Here is a 24,708-nt window from a genome sequence, read left to right on the forward strand (position 1 = left end):
ATACTGTAATTCCTACATTATCGCACGAGCCGCAGCGCGTCGAGGAAAGAGCGGCGCTCGAGGAGCACACTGGGTGAGAAGAGACACGTACCAGAGAAGCAAGGTTGTCGCGACACCGAGCCCCATCGTCGTCGCAAGCGGCACCAGCGCCGAGTTCGGGGCGAACCACGTCGCGCGCTCGCCAAGCGGCGCAGCAAGGTACCGCAGCGTCGCGGCCGACATGCCGAGCGTGCCGAGGATGCTCGCAGCTGGCAGCGAGCCCACGAGGCTCGGGCGTGGGACGGCCGACGCAAGGGTCTGTGCGACGTACCGCATACAGACCACGGCACGCACCGCGAGGCCCACGATATTCGCCCAGACCAGCACGGTCTCTTGGCGCAGGCCTACCGACTCGAGGGCCGCGCCGTAGTGCGCGAATGCGCCATGCCCAAGCGCCAAAGCACCGACAAAAGCGGCGCTCGATCCGACGAGCACCCGCGAGTACCACGCGAGGAGCGCGGGCGGGGCCGTCGACTGCAGGAACGCCTCGACAATGCCGTTGATGCCCATCACCGGCAGGTAGTAGCAGTAGCTCGCGAGGATCGCCGAGGCGTGCGACGCGCCGCCCGATGCACTCTGCGCCCACCGCGGCCCCGCGACGATCATCAAGAATGGCTGCGCGAGCGGCGGCCCAAACGTCAGCAAGCCCAGGCCGAGGAGCGCGTGCAGGCGAAAGAGGACGCTAAGGAGCGCCGCGCTGCCCTGGGCCTCTGCGGCGTCTTTTTTCGAGGAGCCGAGCGCCTCGGAAAAGTAGAGACGCGCGCTCTCCTCGATCGGCTGGAATAGTGTGCGTGCGAGGAGTGAGCCGTAGTTGCTTGCGAGCGCGTAGCCCCCCTGGTCCTCGAGCGTGGTGAGGCGCGCGACGGCGAGTTTATCGCCTTCGGTGAGCACAAACTTGAGGAGCGCCTGGCCGCTCGTGACGACGACCAGCTCGCGCGTCTCCTTGTCGAGTGGTACGCCCCGTGCAGGAAGGAGCGTCGTCACGACGCGGCGCCACGAGTCCATGTACGCAATGCCGACGCACGCCGTAAGAAGCAGCACGCCGCCGAACACGGCGCGGCTGAGCGAAAAAGCGACCAGCGCAATCGCTTCAGGACCTAGCGCCTTTTTGCCTAGTGCCCACGCAAGCCACGAAGTGTGCGCGTGCCCGACGCACGCCGCGTACACGCTAGCGAGCCAGTCAAGGCCCTGCGGCCGCAAGAGGAGCACTGCACAGACTGCGCGCGCGAGCACGGCGCTGGCCTCCATCGCGACGCGCAGGCGCACGTACCCCTCGAGCGTGAGCGCATACGTATGCAGCGGCTCCGATACCAGCTCGAGCATCGCCCCGAGACAGTACAGCGCGACGGACACGGGCAGGGCCGAGCCCTGCGCCCGCAGTGCGTCCGGTGCGAGGTATGCGACGTATCCCCATCCTACACTCACCGCCAACACACTCCCTATGACCACCGGCAAGAGCGCGAGGTTGTGTACACTGCTCTGCTGGTCGCGGCGGCGCATCACGGTCGCCCGGACGCCGTCGCGTGCGAGCGCGAGGACGATGCTCAGCACGAGCTCGAGCTGCACGTTCGCCGCGCCAAACACCGCCGGCGACGTGGTGCGCACCAAGAGCTGGTTCAGCACAAACGTCACGAGGCGCACGCCGACCTGAAGCAGGAGCAGCGCGCGCGCCGACGCGAGCGTTTGCGTGAGGGCCATGGTAAAAAACACGTGGCTATGCACGGGCCAGCGACGTAAGGGCCGAGAAAAGCTGCGCGCCAAACGCGTACTTGGAGTAGGCCAGTGCGAGGCTGCGCAACTCGACCGCGAGTGCGTCGAGCGTGTCGTGGGCGGTATCTGTATTTTGCGCAACGTCCCACGTACGTTGGCTCGCGTGGATGGGCAGGAGGCCCTTTTCAATGAGCTGCGCGACATAGACCGCAAACTCTTCGGTGCTCGCCTCGTCGTCCGAGGCAGGGGGGGCGAGCTGCTGTGCACGTAGGCCGAGGTAGCCAGGCATGCACTGCGTCTGTACAGTGTAGCAGTACGTGCTCTGGAGGAGCTGCGCGAGAAAGTCGTGCACACGCCGCTGCATACCGAGTCCCGCGCGGGCGTGTTGCGAGAGCGCCTCGCCGAGCGCTTCCCACGGAAAGTCGGATGTTCCAAGCACGAGCGTCCACGCGTACGCGGCATGGGTATTATGTACAGCAGCGCGTGCGACGTCGTCGATGCCAAACGCCGCGAGCCCAAGGCAGGGGTCCACGGCGTTGCTACGCTGCAGCAGCGCAAGGAGGAAGCGCTGGTCGGGTACCGACAGCGCACTGTGCGATGCGCGCTGCAAGAGGTACGCGGCGCGGTCGACGCCCAGCCTTTCCTCGAGCGGCTTGTGGGGGCAGACGGGCAGCTGCAGCAAGGCGGCCGGCACGAGCTCGCCGAGATGCGCCATGGACTGTGCCGCACCAAGCAGGTGGTAGAGTGTGTCTTGCGCATTGTGCACCGCACTCTCCGAGTACATTCCCAACCACCGCGGCGCCCATCCCTCGTCGTCGCGCCGCTGCAGCCACGTATAGAGGCGCTCGATCGCCGCACGGAACGGCTGCATCCGCGCCGGGGGGCTCGCTTCTGCGTACGGCGCATGCAGCACGTACGCAAGTACGACACGCTGCGCGAGCCATGCATGGCTCGGCACGCCGACGACGCGGGGCTCGCGCGCGGCGCGGCGTGCCCCTCCGGCCTCTGTGCCGTCCACCAACACAGGCACGAGCTCCAGCGCATCGAGAAACTGCCGGGGCGGCGTGTGCGCCTCCTCCCACGCCCCGAGCGTCGCACGCAGCGGCTGGTACAGCGCGTTGGCCCACCACGCCTCGCCGTGCATGGTTGCCACGTGGTTTAATCTACGATGCAGGCGGCGCCGTTGTCGGCGCGGCGGAGCACGGGCCTCAAGCTGCGTGCGGTGGACGTGGTGGCGCCCGAGTACCGCGAGATTGCAAGGTACGCATTGCGACTAATGCAGCGAGAGCGATGCGCGGCCCAAGTCGACCAACATGCACCGGCCCGGGATCCTTCCCGCGGGGAGCGTGGCGCGTGCGCCGAACAAAGCACAGGCGCATGCGCACAGCGACTCGGATTCCGAGTCGGAGCGTGCCGCAAGCAGCGCGCCGAGCGCCATGTTCTTTGCGATGCCGAGCATTGTAGTTGCTTCGTACGTGCTCTTTCTGACACAGAATCGACCGTTCGCTGGCCTTTTATACCAAAGCCCTGGGCTTTCGGCGGCGTGGAGCGAAGGATGCGCGGCAGGTGCGCATCCAGCGCGCGCCGCCCCCCCGCGCGAATGAGCGCAATGCTGCGCAGTACGTCGCGAGCTCGGACGGTGTGCATCTCCTGCTGCGTGCGGCGTCCGAGCCGATGCCCGGCTCGGTGTGGATCATGATCCAGGATGCCGACGGTACGTCGCTGTTCTCACCCAGCGCTCTTTCAAGAGATTGCGGCAAAGCTTGTGCAGTATTCGCTCACGATGTGCGACTACTTCCCCCCCGAAAACTTTGGCCAGGCCCGAATCGAGAGCCGTCCAAAGAACACCACTTGGGGCACGCGGGAGTTCAAGGTAATTGATCCCGACGAAAACGTGCTTGTCATGTGCCAGGAACGGCGGTAATGTACAATGTAAATAGCTACCAAGTCATGCTCCACGCGACAAGCGCCGCGACGAGCAGTGCGCCGGCCGGTGCGGGCCGTGCCGCGCTGCTGGCCTGGCGCAGCAGGCGGTCGACGTCCATCGCGTTGCAGTAGACGTGGCCGAACGCATCGTAGGCAACGTACCGCGACGGCGCGCCGCCGTACCGCAGTCCCTCGGGCCCCGCGCCGCCGTTGAGATCCTCGCCGAGGCCGTCGGTGCCCGCGTCGGCAAACGTGCCATAGTCGCGCTCCGCCGTCACGGTCCACTTGGGGCACTTCCACTTGAGCAGCGGCGGGCACGAGCGCGTCACCATCTCGCACGTCGAGAGGCACGGCAGCAGCTCGCCGTAGTCCCCTGGACTCAGCAGCTCGTCAATGTACGACTGCCGCGAGGAGTTCTTTCCGATACGGTTCACGACGTACGGATGGAGTTGCGTGTTGGACGGCATCGGCAGTCCCTCGAGGTCCGTCCCGTCCTGGCTCGCGGCGCTTTCCGCCGGGTCGATCATGTCGGTGCACCGCGGGATCGCCACGGCACACAGCCAGCTCTGGTAGGCACGCAGGCAGTCGGCGCACGTCGTGACACTCGAGTACATCCCAAACTCGTCCGAGTCGCATGGGAACGTGCCGAGCGTCGCGCTAAAGTTGCCGTAGTTGGCCGAGATCATCTCGCCGAGCACCTTCATCGCGTCTTCGATCGAGTTTTCCGGGTTAAAAGGGATCGAGTACGCGAGCTCCGGGCAGAACGGCACATTGTACAGCAGGCGGCAGTTGCGGTTCGTCTTGGTCACAAACTTGACGGAAGGGTAGAGCGTGCGGCTCAAGATCCCACTCGAGTTCTGCGACGAGACGAGGTACGCGGTGTAGTTGCGCCCTGGATCCAGCGTCTTGACCAGGAACTGCTTGCGCACCTGCGGCCCCGGCACGTTGTCCGCGTCGTCGCCGCCATCGTCGTTGTCGCGTTTCGTCACATTGACGCCGCGGGCAAGCAGGTCCGACATCGGCACCGGGTCCGCGACGCCGCGACGGGCATTCGAGCCCGGGGGCCGCAGGCCCGCCGTGTCGTTGAGACTCGGCTCGGGCGACGAGGACATGGACTTGTTCCCCTTCTTGCGGCGGTACTCGTCGCCCCGCGTCACGACCTGGATCGTGTTGCGGCTGGTCTCGCTGCTGTTGATCTGGAGCGCATTAATACTATCCTGGAGCTTGTTCCAAGTGTCAAAGACCGCGCAGAACGACGAGTTGAAGTAGGTGATGGAGGAAAGCGAGTACTCTCCGTCCGTCGGCAGCACAATCAGACTAATGTTGGGCGCTGGCGAGGTATAATTAAACGAAGTAAGCAGCGCGCTGTGCACGTCCGAGTCGTCGTAAAAGAGCATGGGCCGGTTGTCGACATTCTCCATTTGCGCTTTGGTCGACGCCGAGAGCTGGATGCGGTAGGTGCCGTCGATCCCCCGCGGATCCGCGGGGGGATACACGCCGATCCAGACGCCGTCCTTGGACCCCTTTTTTAGCTGGACATCCGTCCACCCGCCCTGGGCAAAGCCCGTCATGGAGCTCGAGATACCCGAGTCGGGCCCTGGGCGCGGTACGTTCCACTTGTCGGACACGTACATCGACACCAACGTCGACTGCCGTGCCTCTGCTGCATTGCGTCCCAGATGGTTCAGCAGCGTCGAGTTGCTTGTATTGTACGCCGGAATGCTCGGCCCAGAACACACCGAGAGCGAGATGTAAATCGGCGTATTGGCCGTGGTGTTGAAGGTATAGAAAAGGCCATCGCTTGCGTTCATGTTGAGGTCGCTGCGTACGATCATGGAATCATTGAGCTTGTACGGCTTTGGATCCGCCACCACGACCGGCACATCCGTCGGCAGCGGCGCGAGGCCCGTGCTTGCACTCACGAACGACGCCGTGCTCTGCGTGGGAATCTGGGTATGTACTCCCTTCTGTGTACTTGTCCGCAAGCCAGACGAGGAGTTCGAGTTTCCTGATGAATGCGAGGACGATGATTTGGCTGCCCATGCCATGTTCCAGCATAACACGAGATAGAGCAGCAGGGCGATGTGCCCCGGCGCCACGTCCACCATCGCTCGCGCGAGGGAAAAAACCTGGTGGAGGTTTGGACAACGCGGCGCCGGGCGGTGCTGTGGACCGTGCGCTGTGTGGTGATGTGGACAGGACACAAAGATGCCTGCTGCGGTACATTACTTCTACAGCCAGAGCAGACACGTATATTACTACTGCTCGCCAACCTCCTGCACGGACTTGGCCATGGGCACAGCGCCCGTGTCCAGTCCCGGTTCCTCCATATTGTGGAAGTCTGGGTGAGTCGCTAGGCACGTACCGAGAATTTCCGAGTACATCATCACTTTCCACGTATCGATCGGGAGGTCCGCGTCGTTGAAACTCCAGTCAAAGGTCTCGTCCGCCTCGGGCTCGTCCGCGGGGTTGTGGTAGGGCGCGAGGTAGGGGTGTCCGAGCGATTGCGCGGCCGTGATGCGCTTGTTCAGGTCAAAGACGAGCATCTTGTCGAGCAGATCCAGCGCCTCGGGGTCTGTATTCGGGAAGCGCTCGCGGAACGAGACGCGCTCGCGCTTCGGCAGCGACTGCACAAAGCGCAGCGTGTTTTCCGAGCAGATCGTCTGGATCACCTCGTCCGGGGGCGTGCCGAGGAGCTCGGTGATGATCGAAAACTGGTTCACATGGTCCTTGCCGGGGAACAGCGGCTTGCCCTCGAGCATCTCGGAGAAGATGCAGCCTGCACTCCACACGTCGACCGCGACGTCGTACTTTTGCCAGGTGAGCATAATCTCCGGCGCGCGGTAGTAGCGCGTAGACACGTATCCGGTCATCTGGGGGTCCTGCACACGCGCGAGACCAAAGTCGCAGATCTTCAAGTCGCAGTTCTCGTTGATCAGGATGTTGCTCGGCTTTAGGTCGCGGTGCACGACGCCGGCCGAGTGCACGTACTTGAGGCCGCGCAGAATCTGGTAGAGGAAGTACTGCACAAACTGCTTCTCCAGCGGGCGGCTGGTGAGCAGGCGGTGCAGGTCGGTACCGAGCAGCTCGGTGACAAAGTAACTGGGTGAGCCACAAAAAATAACCTACAGGTCCTCGAGAGGCGAGATGAAAATGTCACTCAGGCTGATAATCTGGGTAAGTCGCCACACGTACATTCTCGTGCCGGATGTTCTTGAGGAGCTTCAGTTCGCGATAGGTACGCTTCGCGAGGACCGGCGTGCTAAAGGGCTTCATCACTTTCTTGATCGCCACCGACGTGTCTGTCAACTTGTCTTTTGCACTGCACACGAGGCCGAAGGCACCCATTCCCACCGGCTGCAAGTTCTCATAGCGCGTCGTCACCTCAAAGACCGTGCCGAAAATGGAGAGCTTCGCAAAGTCGGCCATCGTGCGAGTCGTGGAACGGCGCGACGGTCCGGCGCGGTGCCACGTGCTTTTTTGACTAAGCACGACGCGGAGGACGACGATGAGCGACGCGGTGCAGGTGTACGCCGAGGCGTTTGTGGTAGGTGTTCTTGCTCACGCAGCCTGCGGATCCACGCACGAGCTTGCAGACGTTGCAGACGCGTGCGAAAAACGCGCGCATTTTCCACGAACAGGTGTACGTTTTTTTTCTTGCTCACGCAGCGCCGACTATTTTGCTGCACGCCGCGAGGCCGAGGAGGCGTACGTGCGCTCGCTGCAGAAGCTCACGAAGCGCTCTTTCCTTTCGGACACGACCTACCTGCCGGTGGAGTACAAGCCGGTGTACGACCGGCTCGTCGCCGAGCTCGCCGAGGCCGCACACGCCCACACCACGCTGGAGCGCCGCATCCTTCGCGACTGCGAAGAGCCGCTGCGCGCCGCGCCCAACCACGGCGAGTGGGCCAAGATCAAGCGCCATGACGAAACGCTTGCGCCGATCATGAAGGAAATCAACGCGCTCGAGTCGCAGCTCGCCAAGGACCAGAAAAAGTTTGACAGCAAGAAAACCGGCGCCGCACAGGCCAAGGTCACCAACACGCAGCAGTCGCTCGCTCGTGCAGTAGGGCAGTGGGACCGCCATGCGCCGCTGGTCGCGGGCGCATACGAGCGCATGGACCGCGGGCGCCTCACGATGCTCCGCGACGCCGCACGCCAACTTGCGCGGGTGCAGTGCGACTTCGCGAAGGAGACCTACGACATGGCGCGCAACACGGGCCACACGGCACAGTCCTTTGATCCGGAGCGCGAGGTGCTCGCATTCGCACACAAGATGCGCCCCGCGCCCCGCAGCGGCGCGCTGCGCGGCGCGCCGAGCGAGCCGAGCGAGCCGAGCGAGGCGCCGCACCAAGTGCCGCGCATGCCGAGCCGCACGAGCATGCGCCGCACCTCGCTGCCGCAGCTCCGCCGCACGCACGATGAGCCGATCGTGCCGCCAGCCAGGGACCAGGCGACGAGCTCGCCGCGCTTCTCTGTCCCGCTCCCGAGCGCCCTCTTCCACACCTCGCAGCCCCGGGCGAGCGAGATGGCGCCGGTGCAAGAGACCCTCGACGAGGGCCCGGTCGAGGCGCCGCCGAGCGCGCCATTTGCGCGCGAGTCGACCGCGTCGCCGTTCAGCCGCGAGATGCGTGGCTCGCCGCAGGCGTTTGACCAGGCCCCGTACAACCGCGCGCAGTCGCCATGGGAGCCGAGCCAGCCGGTCGACGAGAGCAGCCGCGCAGCGGACGGCGCTCGGATGCCGTCGGACGCCGGGATGCACTTCGCGACGCGCCGCGCCACGACGCAGTTCTCCGACGTGCCTCTGCCGGACGCGAACCAGGACGAGGCCGCGGCGTGGGAGCACATGCGCATGCAGCTGCGCAACTCGAGCATCGGCGTGCCGTCGCCGCCGTCGGGCCGGCGCGACCGCAGCGAGTACCGCAAGACGAGCTACGATCTGCTGGAAGGCGCGTCGCCCCGCGAAGAGGCCTGGGCGCCGCACGCCCCCCTGTCGCCGCCGCCGATCGCCGCCGCCGCGGCGGCGCCCACGTCGGTGCCTGCGCCCGCGCCGCCGCTGGCCTCGGCCTTTTCGCCAGCTACGATCTCTACGACGCAAATGTCGCCCGTGGCACACGCCGTGCCCTTGTCTGCGCGCATTGTTGAGCGCGTGAACGTGATGTGGGTCGGCAGTGCGCTGACGCGTGTCATGGTCGTCGGCGAGGTGCGTCTGAGTATTCTGGCCGGCGCCGTCGATGGCGGCCGCGCGCGCATCGCGCTCAGCAACGCGGACCAGCTCGAAAAGGTTGCGGCGCACCCCGGCCTCGTGTACGAGGTGGTGGGCGCGCCGGACCTGTACGAAGTCGACCTGGCGGAGCTCGCCAAGAGCGGCAGCGACACGGTCGCGCTGCGCTACCAGCTGCGTGCAAGCGACGCACGCGCCGCCCCTCTCCTGCTTGAGCCCAAGTGGCGCTGCGAGGCGCAGCAGAGCTCGCTGCTGGTGACCTACCGCGTGAACAACGCGTCGCTCCTTGCGGAGCGTGCGCCCCACGCGGCGCTCAGCGGCGTGTACTTTAGCGTTGCGATCCCGCCCGAGACGCCGGTCGTGGGCAGCGTGCTCAGCCAGCCGGTCGGCGACTGGGACCCCGACGCGCAGCAGCTCGCGTGGCAGCGCGCCGCGTCGCTCCCGCTGGGCGACGGCGAGGCGCACAAGATCCTCGCGCGCTTCCCTGTCGCCGCCCAAGGCACGCCGCAGCCCGTGTCGGTCGCCTGGCAGCTCACGGCGCATACCGTCAGCGATGTGGGCCTCGAGGCACGCGCAGGCGCGCACCCCATCGTCTTTGCGAGCGTCCACCGGGAGACGGTCGCCGGCAAGTACTTTGCCCAGCCATAGTGTGGAGGTTTCTTCGTCGCGATGAGCACGGACGGAAAAGAGGAGGGGTACATCCCTCTCGTGTTTGAGGAAGAGGAGACGGGCAGAGAGAAAATGTGGCGCAAGATGAAGCAGGACCCCCTGGTGCCGATCGGTATGCTACGTGGCTTATCCAGGTTCGCTGCTGACGTGCGGCGCGCTGATCTACGCCTCGGGTCAGCTCAAGAGCGGGAACCGCGAGACGTTCCAGCGTGCGCTGCGCTGGCGTGTCATCTTCCAGACACTGACCGTCGCGGCGGCAGCGGCGAGTCTCTTCTTTTTCAAGCCGCCGACGGCGCAGGTGCCCCCGCCGAACGCGGACGGCTCGCCGGCGCCGATGCCCTACTGGAACAAGGAGAAGGAGGAGCGCCGCGCCGCCGAGCACGACCTCGAGTGGCGCCGGCGCTTCCAGGATGCACACGCACGCGACGAACGCGAGAATGCGGCGGTGCAGCGCATGGTCCAGGAGGAGATCGAGGCGCGGGAAAAGGCCGCCACAGCGCCTCCGGAGGAGCCGCGGAAGCGCGTCTTTCCCAAACTTGGGCAGGACAAGCGCTCGTTCACGTTCCAGCAGTAGCTTGGTATATACACCTATGTCGTGTGTTCCGACTCGTTGCCCGTGTCGGGCTCCGAGGCGACCCACTCGCCGGGCACGTGTTCGTCGTCCGTGTGGGGGGGCGTGCGGGGGGCGGGGATCAGCGGCAGCGGCGGCTTCTGCGCCGCGCGGCTTTCGGGGAGCGAGGGCGAGGTCGAGCTTAGCGGTGCACTTGCATCGGTGCCCCCTTCGGCGCTCCCGGCGACGCTCTCGTTGTCGACCGCGCGGCGCTTGCCGAGCGCTTTTTCGCTCGGCTGCGCGGGGTCCGGCACGTCGTCCGCCTCGTCGACGCGCACGGCAGGCGCGGGCGGCTCGGTGTGCGCCGCGGCCGCGTCGCTGAGACGGTCGCGCTGCGCGAGCGCGTCGCCAGCATTGCTCAGCGCGTCGAGCACATCGGCGAGCAGCGCCTCGGCCCCGGTGGCAAGCTCGGGGGCGTGCGGCGTCTCGGCGTGCTCGGTCGCCCACGGGAGCATCGCCAAGAGGTAGTCCTGCGACGCCTGGACCTTGTCGGCAAACTCGCCGGCGAGGGGCGCGGCGAGGCCTTCGTAGGACAGCGCCTCGGAGAGCACCGACGCGTTGGCCTGGGCCTCTTGGCACGAATGGTAAATGTCCGCGACGATCTCGGCAGGGTCGCGCGCTGGCTCGTCGGCGCTTTCATCGACCGCGGACTCGCGCCGCTCGGGCAGGCTCGGTGGCACCACCGCAGGCAGCGGTGGGACATCACGCCACGGCGAGCGCTGGGGAAGGGGCGGCGCCTCGTGCGAGGGATGCGTTTCGACCGACGAGCGCGCCTCAAGGGGCTCCTCGGGCGAGTAGGTATCCGCCGCAGACGGGGGCTGGGAGGGGAGGAAGGGGTTCTTGAGCGGCACGTCTTCCGGCACAAACGTCTCGAAGCGCTCGCGGGGCTTGGCGGGGCGCTCGGCCGCGCGCCGCAGAGAAAGGTCGCCGAGCTGCGCCTCGAGGGGGGGAATCGGCAGCTCGGCACGGGGCGACGCGCGCGCCTCTTGCTGCACACGCTCGGCCCACGCAGGGACACTCTCGAGGTGGGGGCGCGGCCGCTCGGCGACCTCGGGGCAGGGCACGAGGCGCTCGGGCAGATCCTGGCGGGGCACGAGGCGCTCGGGCCGATCCTGGCGGGCCACTGGCCGCGCGGCCACGTCGGCGCGCTCCATCGCGCGCGGCGCGTCGCGGGGGCGCGGCCGCTCGGCCGCTTCCGGCACGAGCTCGGGGCTTCCTCCAAAGAGCGCTTCGCGCATCGGCGCGCCGGCCGCCGGCCGGTCGTCGGGACGCACGCGTGCCCAGAGACGCGCAACAGGCCGCAGCCGCTGCGAGCTTTTCGACTGGGTTAGCCATAGTACGTACACGAAATGTCAGTGCACTCAGCACGTCGAGGATGTCCTCACGCAGCTCCCGAAAGGTCAAGGGGTTCTCGAGCAGCTCTTCGAGCGTCGACAGGAGCTGTGTATTGCATGCGTACGAGCCAAATGTCCCGCCGGACGACAGCGACCACAGCGCCCAGGCGCGAACGGCGCGCCGCTGTGCATTGGTATCGCTGCCGCGCATTTCGTGGCGCAGGGTGCGCACCGCCTCTTTCGAGTTGCTTTCCGAGGCGTGGATCATGTCACCGAGAGCGTGCACCCGGCGCCAGTCGTCCGCCTGCGCCTTGGCGTGGCAGAACCCGGCGATTTCGCGCGCGACGAGCCCCTCTTCGCTCAGCTCTTCCTCGTCGCCTCCCACGAGCGGCCGGCGTGCGCCGTCGAGGGCATGGCCGCCTCGTTTCCATTTGAAGAGCCCCGAGGAGCGGTCGCGTGGGCGTGTGCGCGGCTCGTCCTGGTGCTCGCGCCGCGGCACGGGATACACCGGATAGGGATTCGGATCCTCATCGGGGTCCGACGCACTCCGCTGCCGCTGCCGCTGTCCGTCCGCCGGCGCGGGCTCGGGCGGTGCGCGCCGCGCCTGTGCGTCTTCAGCGTTCTTCCACTGAGAAAGGTTCATATCTGGCGCGAATAGAATGGACGACGCGTCGTGAGGGGGATGCGTTCCACTGCGCTCGCGTCGTGCGCCGAAGCGGAACGGCGCCGAGGCATGCCGGGCTTCGCGCTCGCGCCGCGGCGCTTCGTGTGCGAATTCGCCATAGGATGGATATACTGTGTCATCATGACCCACATCTACAGGATGGGTCGCCCATTCATCGGAATCTGCTCGCACGGACGGTGCCTTGCGGCCCAGGAGCCGGCGCATCCTGCGGGGTCTTAGGCAGGGGCGCGTGGGGAGCACGGCCACGGACGTTCCGTTTGTCATGCTGACTAACTAGTCTATTTCCACGTGCCAGCGAGCGGCACGCGGGCGAATCAAGGGGGTGTGCATAGTGACGTAAAGCTGCGAAGAATGACGTCGCGAACAAGAAAAGCGCGAGGCTGGCAGATGCGGCAAGTATCGCATAGTGGACTTGGGTCCGGGGTTGCGTCACCGGTTGCAATTTGGTCGTGCCAATTCCCAGGGAAAGCGAGAAACCCTATGCCCGATTTAACCAGTCTGCATACCAATGCAGCGCGGGGGCTTGCCAAGTGCCGAGTAATATAGGGTGGCGGGCATCTAAGGCAAAAAAGAGCGTCACAAGGGCGCATCTGAGCTCGCCCAAGGGGTGTTAACCCGTGGACGTTTTTGGCATGGGTAAAGTCTTTCAATGTATATATCTGCCGTACCCGAGCTAGACTTTTTGGACAGCTACTAGCACTTGTGGCAAAGATCACCACCGCTCCCCAGTCGACCTACGCCGTATCCCGCGGTATTGCTCACTGTTCATTTTAGTGTCTGCCTCGTGCAAACACGCTCGCTGAGCGCTTGGCCATTATGACCAGCGTAACTCCGCCTCAGCACCGCAACCTTATTGGGACACGGATTGCCGACGGCCGCCTGGAGCTTCTCTCGGTGCTGGGACTGGGCGCCTATGGCGTTGTCTATCTTGCACGGGATGTCTCCTCATTTCAACACGCACGCAAGTTCCTCGGCGAGTCGTCGCGAGGGACCAATGGACAAGGCGACTACTACGCCGTAAAGTGCCTTAACAAGGTCGGTCTCGACAATCGCCAGCGCGCTTTCCAGCGCCGCGAGACACTCTTGCATACCATGACATCCAGCCACCCGAACGTGGTCTCTTTGCATCGCATCATTGACGAACCGCATGATCCCAACGTCTATGTCATCATGGACTACTGCCCGGATGGCGATCTCTTCTCGATGATTACCGAGAAGATGCAGTACACCGTGGACCCTGAGCCCTATGTGCGCGACCCGGTTGCCAACGACGGCCGCCCCATGCCTGAAGACCCTGCCTATACCCGCACCCGCCTTGCTATGGACGTGGTGGTGAAAGACGTCTTCAACCAGATCTTGGATGCCGTGGAACACTGTCACAACATGGGCATCTACCACCGCGATCTCAAGCCAGAGAACATCCTGTGCATGCAGAACGGACGCCGGGTACTACTGGCCGACTTTGGTCTTGCCACCGGCGACCGCTGGAGCAACGACTTTGGCTGCGGCAGCTCATTCTACATGGGCCCCGAGTGCCAAGGTGGCCTGTCGGCACGCCTCTCGCACTACAATACCGCCGCCAACGATGTGTGGTCGCTGGGCGTCATTTTGATCAATCTTATCTGCGGCCGCAACCCGTGGAAGCAGGCCAGCTCCCAGGACGAGACCTTCCGCGAATACCTCAAGGACCCCGACTTTATCAAGAAGGTCCTGCCGATCTCGGAGGAGACGAACGCTGTGCTGAAGCGCATTTTTACGTTCCGCTCCGAATCGCGCTGCTCGATCCGCAGCCTGCGGCGATGGGTGAATGCCATTCCCCGTCTGCAGGCGACCGCGCTCGAACTTTGGCACCGTCACCACTCGGTGCCGATGGTCGCTACGGACCACCACCAGTCCAAGGCGCAGGTCGAGACAACGCCACGCATTCCGTCCGACGCACTCGCTTCTCTTGTGCCGCAAGAGGACATGGACTCTTCCGACGTTATTTCGGAGGCGCTGACGCCACCTTCACATTCGTCGGCTGTGCCGAACGCAGGGACGTCGCACTTCTCGCAGCTGTCGCTGGACGACGCATACGACCGGTGTGTTCAGGAACAAGCTGCCAAGAGCGCCAAGCGTGCGCCGCTGCGTGACACCGCAATGAACCTCTACTTGGCTACTGTCGACGAGGCCCAGTCTCTGCGGCCTCATCCGCGCGCCGTGCCCGAGTCGAGCGGCGACCATTTCGCTGCGAAGCCGAAGCCCAACTCCGATCTTCTTATTCCCGATGTGCCGGTCGACGGTTATTCCGAGACTTCGCAATCAGCAAGCGACACGGATTTCACTTTGACACCTGTCAGCAGCCCCGATGACAGCATGGACGCCAGCAGCATATGGTGCTCGGGCCCCTGTGAGGCGATTCCGCCCATTGTTGCGCGGTGAGCCTTGGCCGATCACCGGAAGCGTCCGCCGCTTTTTTTTTGCATGCCTCCCAAAATTGTGTAATGACCAGGCACGGTTAATGATGAGATGATGAATTGATCAAGAATGATCTATAGATACCGCATTTACATGCATGTAGCTAGAGAATAGCACGTACAAATACCGAAACCACACCAACTGCGACGCGTGCTCGCGCATCGCCGCGAGCGAGCGCCCATACTCGATCGGGTGCGCGAGCGTCTGCAGCCCGCGCTGGGGCCACAGGCGATCCCACATCGCGGCGGCGATGCCGGTGTACTTGCTCGCGACGCTGCGTGTATCCAGGGAAAGAACGTCTAGGCGGGGTATCTTTGCGACCGATTGCACGCGCCTTGCGCCGAAATGGACTGCCATGTGGTTGGGGTGGCCCGATACGCCATGTGCATCGAATGTCAAGATCTGTGTAAGTTTCAATGACGTACTGCATCGGCGTTCTGTACAGCCAAGTGATCGGCAATGCGTTGGGCGACGTAATCGGCGTCCCATACGGTCGTCATGCCATCCTGAAGGAGCCTGTGTAAGAAGCATGACGTACGCATCGTCGAGGCATGTCACGTTTTCCCGCGGCACGCCCAACACCCCGTAGCTTGCAACGAGTTCTGCCTGCCTCCTTACGCCGAGCCCGTCGGCATTCCCTGTGTAAGCCGCGCGGCGTACCTTGCGAGAGGCACAAGGCCGAAAGGGACACGTTGTGCGCCAACAGCGCTTGCAGCGTCGGGCCGAAAAACATGCACTCGTCGTCGGGGTGCGCGGTGACGACGAGCACATGCTTCCACGGAAGCACAGCCACCGGCGCACCATCCAGGAGCATACCACAGAAAAGGGATTCTACGAAAAGACCCACTACGACCAGCACGGCGCCGAGGCGCAGCGCACGGCGCACGGCGCACCGGAGGAGGTCCATGGTGGAGGTGCGTATCCCTCCGTGCGGCACGGCGGGGACAGCTACTGCACGTGGCGCTTGGACTGCGAGCGCGTGCCGTAGGCGCGCGCCGAGGACGAGGCGGTGGCCCTGGCCGGCGTCGAGGCCGTGTTGGCACTCGCCGACTTGCGCTCGGCCGCCTCCTTGTAGATGTTGGCGGTGAAAGGACTGGGTAAGCTCGGCGACGTACCCCTCGAAGCGCAGCGCGATCGCATAGGTCACCCACACGATGACGCTCAGCAAGAGACCGGCGGGCTTGGCGTACCACAGGGCGACGGCGACAAAGTTGGCGGTGCTGCCGACGTACATCGGGTCACTCACGACATTAAAAGGGAAGCCGGTCACCATCTCGTCCATGAGGATGCCAAAGTAGTCGCCGAGGTAGGTGCCAGTCACGCCCAGCACCCACATAGACGACACGACGAGCACGCTGCCGAACGCAAACAGCGCGACCGCCACCGCGCGCACCGCCGGGTGCTCGAGCGGGGCGTAGGTCGGCTGGAGGGACAGTGCGTTGTTGTACAGGTGGTCGCGCAAGATACCCAGCGAAAAGATGGTCACCGCGAGGATGTAGCATCCCAAATAGGGCCTATTGCCCAGCAGGCGCGTCAGCGTGCGGTTGTGGTGTTCTGCGTAAGTCGGGCGACCTACCATTCTGCGCGAATACGTTCCAGAACGTGGGGTTGAACAGGCTGCGTCAGACCCTGTACGTACATCGAAGCGACCGCAATCCACAGCGTCGGCTGTCCAAAATCGACAATGCCCGCAATCTCGTACGGGCCCGTAGGGCGGCCAAACACCTTTTCGTACACCTCGTTCACAACACGCGCCATGGCAGTGGGGAAAGAGGATGACTAATCGGCGCTTGCGTCACTTTCACGACGATGGCGGAGACGTACCTCGACGGGGTGCTGAGCAGCACGGCGACGCCCGCCGAGCTGCGGCCTTTCTACGAACAGTTCCGCGATCTTCACAGCAAGCGGCTATGGTACCAGCTTACTTTGCTCATCGATGAGTTCCTGCGCCACCCCGCGTCGCAAAAAGGCACCCAGCAAATCGACCTGTACGAAAACTTTGTGCGCACCTTTGCTAAGAACATCAACCACTTGAAGCTCGCGAGCTTTGGCGTGATTGTCTCGCGCCAGTTCTCGGATGCGGCCAAGGCACACGAGTTTTTGAGCGCGCTCGCCGACGAGTCGGAAAAGAACGACGTGCGCGACGCGTACGTCCTCCTCGCCATGGAGGCCGCGCACTTCCAGCTGCTCCTCGGCGATGTCGCGGCGACCAAGACGGCGATGGACAAGTGCGCCAAGATGCTGGAGGAGTTTAGCTCCGTCGAGCCCGTCGTCCACGCGAGTTTCTACCGCGTGAGCGGCAACTACTACAAGAGCAAGGCCGAGTACGCGGACTACTACCGCAACTTTTTGCTCTTCCTTGCGTGCATCAATGTCGAGACGGAGATGAGCGCGGCGGAGCAGGTAGAATGCGCGCACGATCTCGGCATCTCGGCGCTGCTCGGCGATACGATCTACCACTTTGGCGAGCTGCTCCTGCACCCGATCCTCGCCTCGCTCAAGGGCACCGAGAACGAGTGGATCAGCGAGCTACTCTTTGCGTTTAATGCGGGCGACATTGGCCGCTTTGAGTCGCTCCTGCCCCGTCTCGCCCAGGAGCCGATCCTCGAGACGAACGTCGCGTTCCTGCGCCAAAAGATCTGCCTCATGGCCCTCATCGAAAACGTCTTTAGGCGCTCGACCGACGACCGTACCCTCTCGTTCGAGACGATCGCCAAGGAGACGCATATCCCGGTCGACGAGGTCGAGCACCTCGTGATGAAGGCGCTTTGCCTCCAGCTCATCCGCGGCAACATCGACGAGGCGGAGCAGCTCGTGCGCATCTCGTGGGTCCAGCCGCGCGTGCTCGACAACGGCCAGACGAATGCGCTCCTGCAGCGCCTCTCGGGCTGGTGCGACCGCGTGCAGCAGGTCTCCGAGTTCGTCCAGACCCAGTCGCCGGAACTCTTTGCGAACGCGTAGCCCATAGCTCTTACCTCCACATGAAGCACAGCGTGGACCACCGGCAGGCGCCGGCGCCAGGGATCGGCGCACGGAGCGCACACCCGCCCCCTGCCTTTGCGCAGGCCGTCTCGACGTCGGCGCTCGAGGCGATCGTCGCTCCGATCGCCGTGCCGCGCTCGGCATCCGCCGCGCACTTCCAGACGTGGGGGCGCGTGTACCACTCGGATGCCTCGACGCACGACGGCGCCTTTTCGCATACCGAGCGCCGGGTCTTTTTGCCAAACTCGGTCGAACAGGTCGTTGCTATCCTTGAGCTGGCGCGCAGGGGCGGGAGTGATGGCACAGAGCCGATTTCTGTGCGTGCCATCGGACGCGTGCACAGCCCGAGCGACCTGCCTTTTTCGCTCGGCTGGAGCATCCGCATGGACGAGCTGCAAGGCGTCGTCCAGGTCGATGCAGACGCGCTCACTGTGACTGTGCTCGGCGGGACGTACCTCGAAACGATCAACAAGCTCCTCGCGGCGCACGACCCGCCGCTCGGCATGCACAACCTCGGCTCGATTTCCGAGCAGACCATTGCGGGCGCCATCTCTACGGCGACTCACGGATCGGGTATCCACTTTCCGGTGCTCTCGGCAAACGTGCGCCAGATGGAGCTGGTGTGTGCGCTGCCAAACGGCACCACGGTCGTGACGTGCAGCCGCACAGAACGCCCGGACCTCTTTAACGCGACGCTGTGTGGCCTCGGCGCGACGGGTATCATTGTCTCGGTCACGCTCTCGGTCGAGCACGCGTTCCGTCTCGAGCAGGTGACCGAAGATGCGCCGCTCGACCTTCTCCTCGGCCCCGCCCCAGCGCGCCTCTCACTCCAGCCGGAAATCCTCGCGCGCGAGGCGTACTCGACCTTTACCAAGAACCCCGCGGCGCTCGGCGTGCTGCTCGCCGCCGGCGTGCCACTGCCGCCAGCCCCGCACTATGTGCCCCCGCCCAAGTCACGGGCCGCTAGCGAGGTCTATCCTTTTACGCCCGTCGACCAAATCCCGGTGCAGCCCGTGGACTGGAATACAGGCGTCGAGACGCAGCGTGTGCAGCGCCGCATCGAGGAGCTGGTCAACTCTGCAGAGCATGTGCGCCTTCTCATCTTTCCCCAGGCCGAGATGGCGACGATCAGCCGCGCGCGGCGCACGGACAAGCCGGCTGAGCCACAGAGCGCCGCACAGGCGATCTACTTCCGTGCGGTGCACTACCACCTGACGCAAGCGCTGCTCTTTGGTGCGCGCTTCCACCACACGCTTCCTCCGCGCGTCGCGCGTGCCGTGTACCGCCTGACCCATCCGCGCCCCCCCGCGGAGCCGCGCGAGTCCGGAAGTGCGCCGCCGGTGCCTGGCATTGAGCCGCTCTCGACGTCCTCTGCACTGTCGGTGCGCGTCGACGATGCACCGAAAGTATTCAACTTTGACTGCCTCTTTCCGCAGTACACCTACGAGTACGCCATCCCGTACGAGTACGCCGGCGCGGCGCTCTGTGCGCTGCGCACCTGGCTTGACGAGGAGCACGCGCGTGAAGACGGCGTGCGTCCCCACTTTCCGGTCGAGGTGCGCTTTGTCGATGCGGACGGCATCTGGCTGAGCCACTGCTACGGCCGCAAAACGTGCTTCATTGGTGTAATCCAGTTCCGGCCGTACGACCTGCCGACCAGCTACCGAGTGCTGTTCCAGCGCTTCGAGGCGCTGATGCGCCAATTTGACGGGCGCCCCCACTGGGCCAAGACGCACACATCGTACCGCGCCGAGCTCAAGGAGCGCTACCCCCACCTCGACGACTGGCTCGCGGTGCAGGCCGCGTACGACCCCGAGCGCATGCTTGTCAACCCCTATGTCGCGCGCCACCTGCTGGACGAGCACGGAGCGGGCCGCCGTAGCGTCTTCCGCAAGAGCCGCATGTAGTCTTGTAGCCCTGCATCCCTCCGTGCCTGCCGATCTCCCCCCGAGGCGCTTGGGCCACCATGTGGAGGTATCCGATCTTATCGTGATACAGTGTCTGCATATCGGTATGCATGCATGCATATCAGATTCAGTGCTTGGTGCGTCTATGGCGTTAGAGCTCGTCGTGGGCGGCCGTCGACTCGGTCGCGGCGCTGGCGCTGGTGCTGCCAGTCGGCACCGGCGAGGCCTTGTGCGTGCCCTTGGAGGCGATGAACTCGACCAGCGACTCGAGGGTGCGGTCGCCCTCGTACTGGATGAGCTTGCGCTCGCCCTTGCCCGCGGGCTTCAGGAGCAGGGTCGGGAAGCCCTGGAGCGTGATCTCGGCGTGCGGCGGCACGTCGTTCGCAGTGCCGTCCATCTTGACGACGGACACCTGCTTGGCCGTCTCGGGGTTGGCCGCGTAGCTCTCCGCGAGCTTCTCGTAGGTCGGCGCGAGGTTCTTGCAGTGGCCGCACCACGGCGCGTACAGCTCCAGGAGCACGTCCTTGTCGTCGGCGAACACGTACTTGTCAAACTCATCAGCCACGACCTCGATCACGGCGCCCTGCGTATCGGGGATCGGCGCGCTCTTCACGCTCGGCTTGAGCTTGCCGTTGGCAAATTGCGTCACGAACGACTTGACATTCGACACAACGTCCTTGCCCATCTCGTTCAGGGGGTACTTGGCACCGTTCTCCATGTCCTGAATGACAAACGCGGGCCAGCTCTCACCCTTGAGGTTGAGCGCCTTGGCGTGACTGCCAAACTTCACGGCGTCGATCCAGACCATGTTGAGCTTGCCGCGGACGTCCTTGGCAACCTGCGCGAGCTTCTTGACCTCCTCCTCGCGCGTGCTCGACTCGGGCTCGACAAAGTAGTAGGCAAGAGGGAGGCCCGACTGGGCGTAATGGCCAAAGTTCTCGGCAGACACCTCGTCGATGAGCGGGAGCGACTCGGTCGTGACAAACTCCTCAATCTCCTCGGCGGTGAGCGCCTTGCCCTTGGCTTGGTGCACAACTTGCGGCTCGTCAAAGGTGCGGTACACTACGAGTGACGGGAACTTGGCACCGGCGCTCGCAGCAAGCTCCTTGCTGCTCGAGATACCAGTGACGAACGAGTCACGGTTCTCCTCACCAAACTTGTTCACGGCATTGTTCGAGGCCTTGTCGTTCTCGTCCACGTAGGCAACCACCACAAAGCGGTCCTTCTTCTTCAGGTCCTCGAGGTTCTCGGGGGTAACGGCAGAAACAGCAGGGAGCTGCTGCTTGAGCATGTAGCTTACAATGCCCTCCTTCTTGCGGGTACCGGCGTAGGGCGAAGGGGTACCGTTGCGGAACACCTTGAGGGTGGGGAAGCCGCTGACGCCCTGGTCGGTGCAGAGCGCCTCCTCCTGCGTGCAGTCGACCTTGGCGAGCTTCACGTTCTGGGGCAGAAGCTCCGTGGCAGCCGACTCGTAGTGCGGCGCAAGCGCCTGGCAGTGGCCACACCATGGGGCGAAGAACTCGACCAGGGCCAGGGGCTCGTTCGCGACCCACTTGTCAAAGGCCGAGGTCGTCAGAGAGACGACATCCGACTTCTCTTCCGAAGCATATACGCTGACAGCAGCGAGCGTGGCAGCAGCAACAATCTGGGAGAATCCACGCATCGTGTTGGAACGCTACGCTGGAACGGCGCTCGGTTCGGGTGGAGGCCACGGTGGAAGTGCTCCACGTGGTGCACGTGATGACGCAAGGGTCTGAAGCGAACGGGGGTCGTGCACCGGGGCCGCTGGCAGCGATCATTGCGCATTTGACCAATCAAAGCGCTTTGTGACTTCTCGTCGTCCTCGCCACTACCCCAGTCGGTCGCAGCAATGATGGGCAGCGCTTCGGATGGGACAGGGGCTGCTGTGGGGCGTGCAATTCCCACAGCGCCCATCCCTGCAAACACGCTTGCAAACAAGCAGGCGGCGGCCAGCGCCGGACTCTACCAGAGCTGCATTTCATTGCGGGAACGGCTCTGGACGGTCCCCAGATTTGGGCCAGAATTTCTCGAGCCTTATGCAGGAAATGGTATCGGCGTCGGGCGGCAAAGCGGACCGATGTCTGCATATTCGGATCCTGTGACGCATCTTTGGCAGTGCTTCCGCCTCGGCACGCCGCTCTGCCAGCTGTACAACCAGCTCGCGCCAGAAGTGAATGAGATTCCCCTCACCGTCGAAGCCAACTTGAGTAACGCGAACGCGTGCAAAGCGCTCGTGATGCGCTTCTTGATCGCACTCAAGGAAAAGCTCGGCTGGGACCCAGACGATACCTTTACTGTTTCGCAGCTTTATCTCAACGACACCAATGGCTTTGTGCGTGTGGTGCGCACCGTGAACAAGTTGCTCGATCTACTCGCAGATCGGAATCTCTTGCTCGACATTGCGCCGCACGGCGCAGGGGGCGAGACAGACTATCTCGACTCACCATCGGACCAGCGCATGCACGTCGTACGCGAACTGCTCGAGTCGGAGCGCAAATACGTGCATGACCTCGAGATCATGCAAAACTACGCCATGATGCTGAGCCAGACTGATACGCTCTCCTCTGACACCATTTACCTCATTTTCGGCAACTTGCACCAGCTCGTCGACGTCCAGCGTCGCTTCTTGATCTGCGTGGAAGACAATGCACGGCGGCCTGCACAGGACCAGCGCTTCGGTGGTATCTTCCGCGACATGGAGGACGACTTCTCGGTATACGAACCATTTTGTGCCAACTATGCCCAGGCACTCGACGTAATTAATGGCGAGGCACCCAACCTGTCGCGCGCCAAGCTGCTGCCTGCTGCGCAGTCCTGCTACTTGGACCCTTCCTATGAGCTGCCTACGTTTTTGATCAAGCCTGTCCAGCGTATCTGTAAATACCCCTTGCTCCTTGATCAACTGCTCAAGAGCACCCCAACATCGGCGCCGTGGTACGATGAGCTGGCAGACGCCTTGCCTATTATCCGGCGCATCACGGACAAGGTGAACGAGACGTCGCGCCTGCAGGAAAATATCCAGGCGGTCAAGGACCTGGAGCTGCGTGTGGAAGACTGGAAAGGACACACGCTAAAGTCGTTTGGCAACCTTTTACATACCGACATCTTTCTGGTGTCCAAGGGCGACTCGGAGCGCGAATTTCACGTATACCTCTTCGAGCGCATCCTGCTCTGCTGCAAGGACCTGGGCAGTCCGCAGATCGTCAATCCCTTGTCCTCGAGCTCGTCGCGCGGGCGTTCCAAGAACAACTCGATTTTGAAACAGCAGCGCCAGGGCAGTGTGTCCGGCACGAGCCAAAAACGTGATCCTCGCTCCCCGCTCCAGCTCAAGGGCCGGATCTTTATGAATAATATTGTGGGCATCAACGCAGTGGGCCGCTCGGGCGGTTTCCCAGACAACCCGATCGGCACGTACTCGCTCCAGGTGTGGTGGCGAGGCGAGTCCGAAGTCGAGTCCTTCTCGCTCAAGTGCAAGAACGACGAACAGCTCCGTCTCTGGCAAAATGCGCTGCAAAAGCTGCTCGACGACCTTACCATGCGCCGACAGCAAAACGCGTCGCAGGCCACGACACCCACACCGGGTTCGGGACCGCCGTCAGGCTCGGGGCCACCGCAGCTCTTACATTTGAACCTGGCCGGAACGCAGTACTCGGGCCGTGCTAATCGTGGCGCGTTTATGCAGGTCGCGACGCCGATCGTCTCGACTCCGTCGCACGAACTGGGCATGCCGCGCCGCCTGACGCAGCGCAACCAGAGCCAGGGAAGCCAGCGGAGTGACGAAGACGGTGCCGACACGCCCGCCAGCGTCACACCGACGTTTGCGCCGCCGACGCGATCCTACACGGAATCAGACGCGATCGCTATGCACGAGGGTCGACTCCCGTACGTAATGGACGAGCGCCCGATGCCGACCGCCGAAGAGTGGACTGCGTACACGACACGCATGCCCCCCCGCGGTGATCCGACGTTGCAAAACAGTTTGCACTCCTCACCCATCTCCCCGGTTACTCAGTCCAAGCCTAATACACCTACGACATTGCCGCTACTTGCTACGACGCGTGGAATGATGTCTTCGTCCAATGTCGCGTCTGCCCCCATCTCGCCCCGCCAGGCCGCACCGGTGCTCGGACGGAGCTCGAGTGCGGCACCCGTGCAGCGGATGAAGCAGACGATACCCAACCACCTCGTAATGCCAACCGATGGGCTGGAGCAGGACATTCTTGGCATGAATATCAGTTCAGTCCCAGTGCAACGTACAGGCTTTGCTGCGGCGCGTGCCGCGAGCAACGCCGGCCTCAATGCACTGAGCGGGGCAGGCATGCAGCGCACTGCTTCCGACGGCGTTGCGATCCGTGCAGCAGGCCCGGCCTCGACGTCGATGCTCGAGGAGGCCATTTCGCCGACGACGGCGTCGCCGCTGAATGGTTGGAACCCCTACTTCCCCACCGTACCTTCGGCCGGCCAGGGCCAGGGCCAGCCAGAGACGCGCAACTCGTCTGGTGGGTTGATCGAATCGACCTATTCGAGTGGACGCACACACACGGGCTACTCAAGTCTGCATACATCGCCTACGGCGCGCAAGACAAGCGAGTCCAGCGGCAGCATCCTCGGTGCAGGAAGCGGCAACAGCATCGTGCACCACTCTAGCTGGGGTATGGACTCGTTTGCGACGCCGTCGACGCCCAACTCACCGTACCCCTCCTGGTCGACTCTGCAAGTGCGTCTGGCCTGCGGTGGGGACCGCTGCCAGTTTGCGATGCCCGACTCCATGTCTTTCCTCGCGCTCTACGAGCAAGTCCAGGAACGCCTCGCGGCACCGCGCCCCAGCGCCGGTGACGCGAGCAACTTGGCGAATGAAAAACCCCGCTTGTACTACCTGGATGATGATGGCGACCAGGTACTTATGCTGGACGACGACGACCTAGCCATGGCGCTGGACCACAGCCGCATGCTGCGTCGGAACCAGCTTGACGTAATTGTAAAATAGACGCGGCTCTTGCCGGCAACGTAACGTGATTTCCTTCCCCGCGCCCGAACGCCGCCAGAACGCCGTCCGAACGCCGTCCGAACGCCGCCTCCACCCGGTGAGGGAGCTGACCCCAGGGGTGTGTACGGCCAAATCGTCCACGTGGCCGGTCCTCCGA

General features: G+C 63.9%; 14 protein-coding genes across 14 annotated transcripts; 7 read left to right on the top strand and 7 right to left on the bottom strand.

The window, feature by feature from the left end:
- Nucleotides 1–17: 17 nt before the first annotated feature.
- Nucleotides 18–2,893, bottom strand: RFT1 (Oligosaccharide translocation protein rft1; the record flags this gene model as incomplete). Its single annotated transcript, XM_060266043.1, has 3 exons — nucleotides 18–69; nucleotides 92–1,753; nucleotides 1,809–2,893. 3 exons carry the CDS (start codon nucleotides 2,891–2,893, stop codon nucleotides 18–20), a joined length of 2,799 nt encoding a protein of 932 aa, XP_060122026.1.
- A 24-nt stretch (nucleotides 2,894–2,917) lies between these two features.
- MJAP1_002102 (uncharacterized protein) lies at nucleotides 2,918–3,673 on the top strand (the record flags this gene model as incomplete). The annotated part of the gene is made up of 4 exons (XM_060266044.1): nucleotides 2,918–3,009; nucleotides 3,032–3,220; nucleotides 3,243–3,463; nucleotides 3,486–3,673. 4 exons carry the CDS (start codon nucleotides 2,918–2,920, stop codon nucleotides 3,671–3,673), a joined length of 690 nt encoding a protein of 229 aa, XP_060122027.1.
- A 16-nt stretch (nucleotides 3,674–3,689) lies between these two features.
- Nucleotides 3,690–5,783, bottom strand: MID1 (stretch-activated cation channel mid1; the record flags this gene model as incomplete). Its single annotated transcript, XM_060266045.1, has 2 exons — nucleotides 3,690–5,649; nucleotides 5,701–5,783. 2 exons carry the CDS (start codon nucleotides 5,781–5,783, stop codon nucleotides 3,690–3,692), a joined length of 2,043 nt encoding a protein of 680 aa, XP_060122028.1.
- A 150-nt stretch (nucleotides 5,784–5,933) lies between these two features.
- On the bottom strand, nucleotides 5,934–7,104 carry HOG1 (mitogen-activated protein kinase; the record flags this gene model as incomplete). The annotated part of the gene is made up of 3 exons (XM_060266046.1): nucleotides 5,934–6,016; nucleotides 6,041–6,777; nucleotides 6,836–7,104. The coding sequence occupies 3 exons, from the start codon at nucleotides 7,102–7,104 to the stop codon at nucleotides 5,934–5,936; spliced, it is 1,089 nt and encodes a 362-aa protein (XP_060122029.1).
- A 79-nt stretch (nucleotides 7,105–7,183) lies between these two features.
- On the top strand, nucleotides 7,184–9,547 carry SYP1 (Suppressor of Profilin deletion; the record flags this gene model as incomplete). The annotated part of the gene is made up of 3 exons (XM_060266047.1): nucleotides 7,184–7,222; nucleotides 7,245–7,318; nucleotides 7,345–9,547. The coding sequence occupies 3 exons, from the start codon at nucleotides 7,184–7,186 to the stop codon at nucleotides 9,545–9,547; spliced, it is 2,316 nt and encodes a 771-aa protein (XP_060122030.1).
- Nucleotides 9,548–9,568: 21 nt separating this feature from the next.
- On the top strand, nucleotides 9,569–10,142 carry RCF1 (Respiratory supercomplex factor 1, mitochondrial; the record flags this gene model as incomplete). Its single annotated transcript, XM_060266048.1, has 2 exons — nucleotides 9,569–9,680; nucleotides 9,703–10,142. The coding sequence occupies 2 exons, from the start codon at nucleotides 9,569–9,571 to the stop codon at nucleotides 10,140–10,142; spliced, it is 552 nt and encodes a 183-aa protein (XP_060122031.1).
- Nucleotides 10,143–10,156: 14 nt separating this feature from the next.
- MJAP1_002107 (uncharacterized protein) lies at nucleotides 10,157–12,155 on the bottom strand (the record flags this gene model as incomplete). Its single annotated transcript, XM_060266049.1, has 2 exons — nucleotides 10,157–11,500; nucleotides 11,523–12,155. 2 exons carry the CDS (start codon nucleotides 12,153–12,155, stop codon nucleotides 10,157–10,159), a joined length of 1,977 nt encoding a protein of 658 aa, XP_060122032.1.
- Nucleotides 12,156–13,013: 858 nt separating this feature from the next.
- On the top strand, nucleotides 13,014–14,618 carry SKS1 (Serine/threonine protein kinase; the record flags this gene model as incomplete). The annotated part of the gene is made up of 1 exon (XM_060266050.1): nucleotides 13,014–14,618. The coding sequence occupies one exon, from the start codon at nucleotides 13,014–13,016 to the stop codon at nucleotides 14,616–14,618; it is 1,605 nt and encodes a 534-aa protein (XP_060122033.1).
- A 99-nt stretch (nucleotides 14,619–14,717) lies between these two features.
- Nucleotides 14,718–15,468, bottom strand: GPI12 (N-acetylglucosaminylphosphatidylinositol deacetylase; the record flags this gene model as incomplete). The annotated part of the gene is made up of 5 exons (XM_060266051.1): nucleotides 14,718–14,757; nucleotides 14,782–15,056; nucleotides 15,128–15,170; nucleotides 15,193–15,292; nucleotides 15,315–15,468. 5 exons carry the CDS (start codon nucleotides 15,466–15,468, stop codon nucleotides 14,718–14,720), a joined length of 612 nt encoding a protein of 203 aa, XP_060122034.1.
- Nucleotides 15,469–15,602: 134 nt separating this feature from the next.
- MJAP1_002110 (uncharacterized protein) lies at nucleotides 15,603–16,412 on the bottom strand (the record flags this gene model as incomplete). Its single annotated transcript, XM_060266052.1, has 4 exons — nucleotides 15,603–15,747; nucleotides 15,770–16,208; nucleotides 16,231–16,271; nucleotides 16,294–16,412. The coding sequence occupies 4 exons, from the start codon at nucleotides 16,410–16,412 to the stop codon at nucleotides 15,603–15,605; spliced, it is 744 nt and encodes a 247-aa protein (XP_060122035.1).
- A 51-nt stretch (nucleotides 16,413–16,463) lies between these two features.
- RPN9 (26S proteasome regulatory subunit) lies at nucleotides 16,464–17,615 on the top strand (the record flags this gene model as incomplete). The annotated part of the gene is made up of 1 exon (XM_060266053.1): nucleotides 16,464–17,615. One exon carries the CDS (start codon nucleotides 16,464–16,466, stop codon nucleotides 17,613–17,615), a length of 1,152 nt encoding a protein of 383 aa, XP_060122036.1.
- Nucleotides 17,616–17,635: 20 nt separating this feature from the next.
- Nucleotides 17,636–19,543, top strand: MJAP1_002112 (uncharacterized protein; the record flags this gene model as incomplete). Its single annotated transcript, XM_060266054.1, has 1 exon — nucleotides 17,636–19,543. The coding sequence occupies one exon, from the start codon at nucleotides 17,636–17,638 to the stop codon at nucleotides 19,541–19,543; it is 1,908 nt and encodes a 635-aa protein (XP_060122037.1).
- Nucleotides 19,544–19,694: 151 nt separating this feature from the next.
- Nucleotides 19,695–21,206, bottom strand: PDI1 (protein disulfide-isomerase; the record flags this gene model as incomplete). Its single annotated transcript, XM_060266055.1, has 1 exon — nucleotides 19,695–21,206. The coding sequence occupies one exon, from the start codon at nucleotides 21,204–21,206 to the stop codon at nucleotides 19,695–19,697; it is 1,512 nt and encodes a 503-aa protein (XP_060122038.1).
- Nucleotides 21,207–21,641: 435 nt separating this feature from the next.
- On the top strand, nucleotides 21,642–24,551 carry CDC24 (Guanine nucleotide exchange factor for Cdc42p; the record flags this gene model as incomplete). Its single annotated transcript, XM_060266056.1, has 1 exon — nucleotides 21,642–24,551. The coding sequence occupies one exon, from the start codon at nucleotides 21,642–21,644 to the stop codon at nucleotides 24,549–24,551; it is 2,910 nt and encodes a 969-aa protein (XP_060122039.1).
- Nucleotides 24,552–24,708: the final 157 nt, after the last annotated feature.

Source organism: Malassezia japonica, chromosome 3, assembly GCF_029542785.1.
Source record: "Malassezia japonica chromosome 3, complete sequence".
Lineage (NCBI taxonomy): Eukaryota > Fungi > Basidiomycota > Malasseziomycetes > Malasseziales > Malasseziaceae > Malassezia > Malassezia japonica.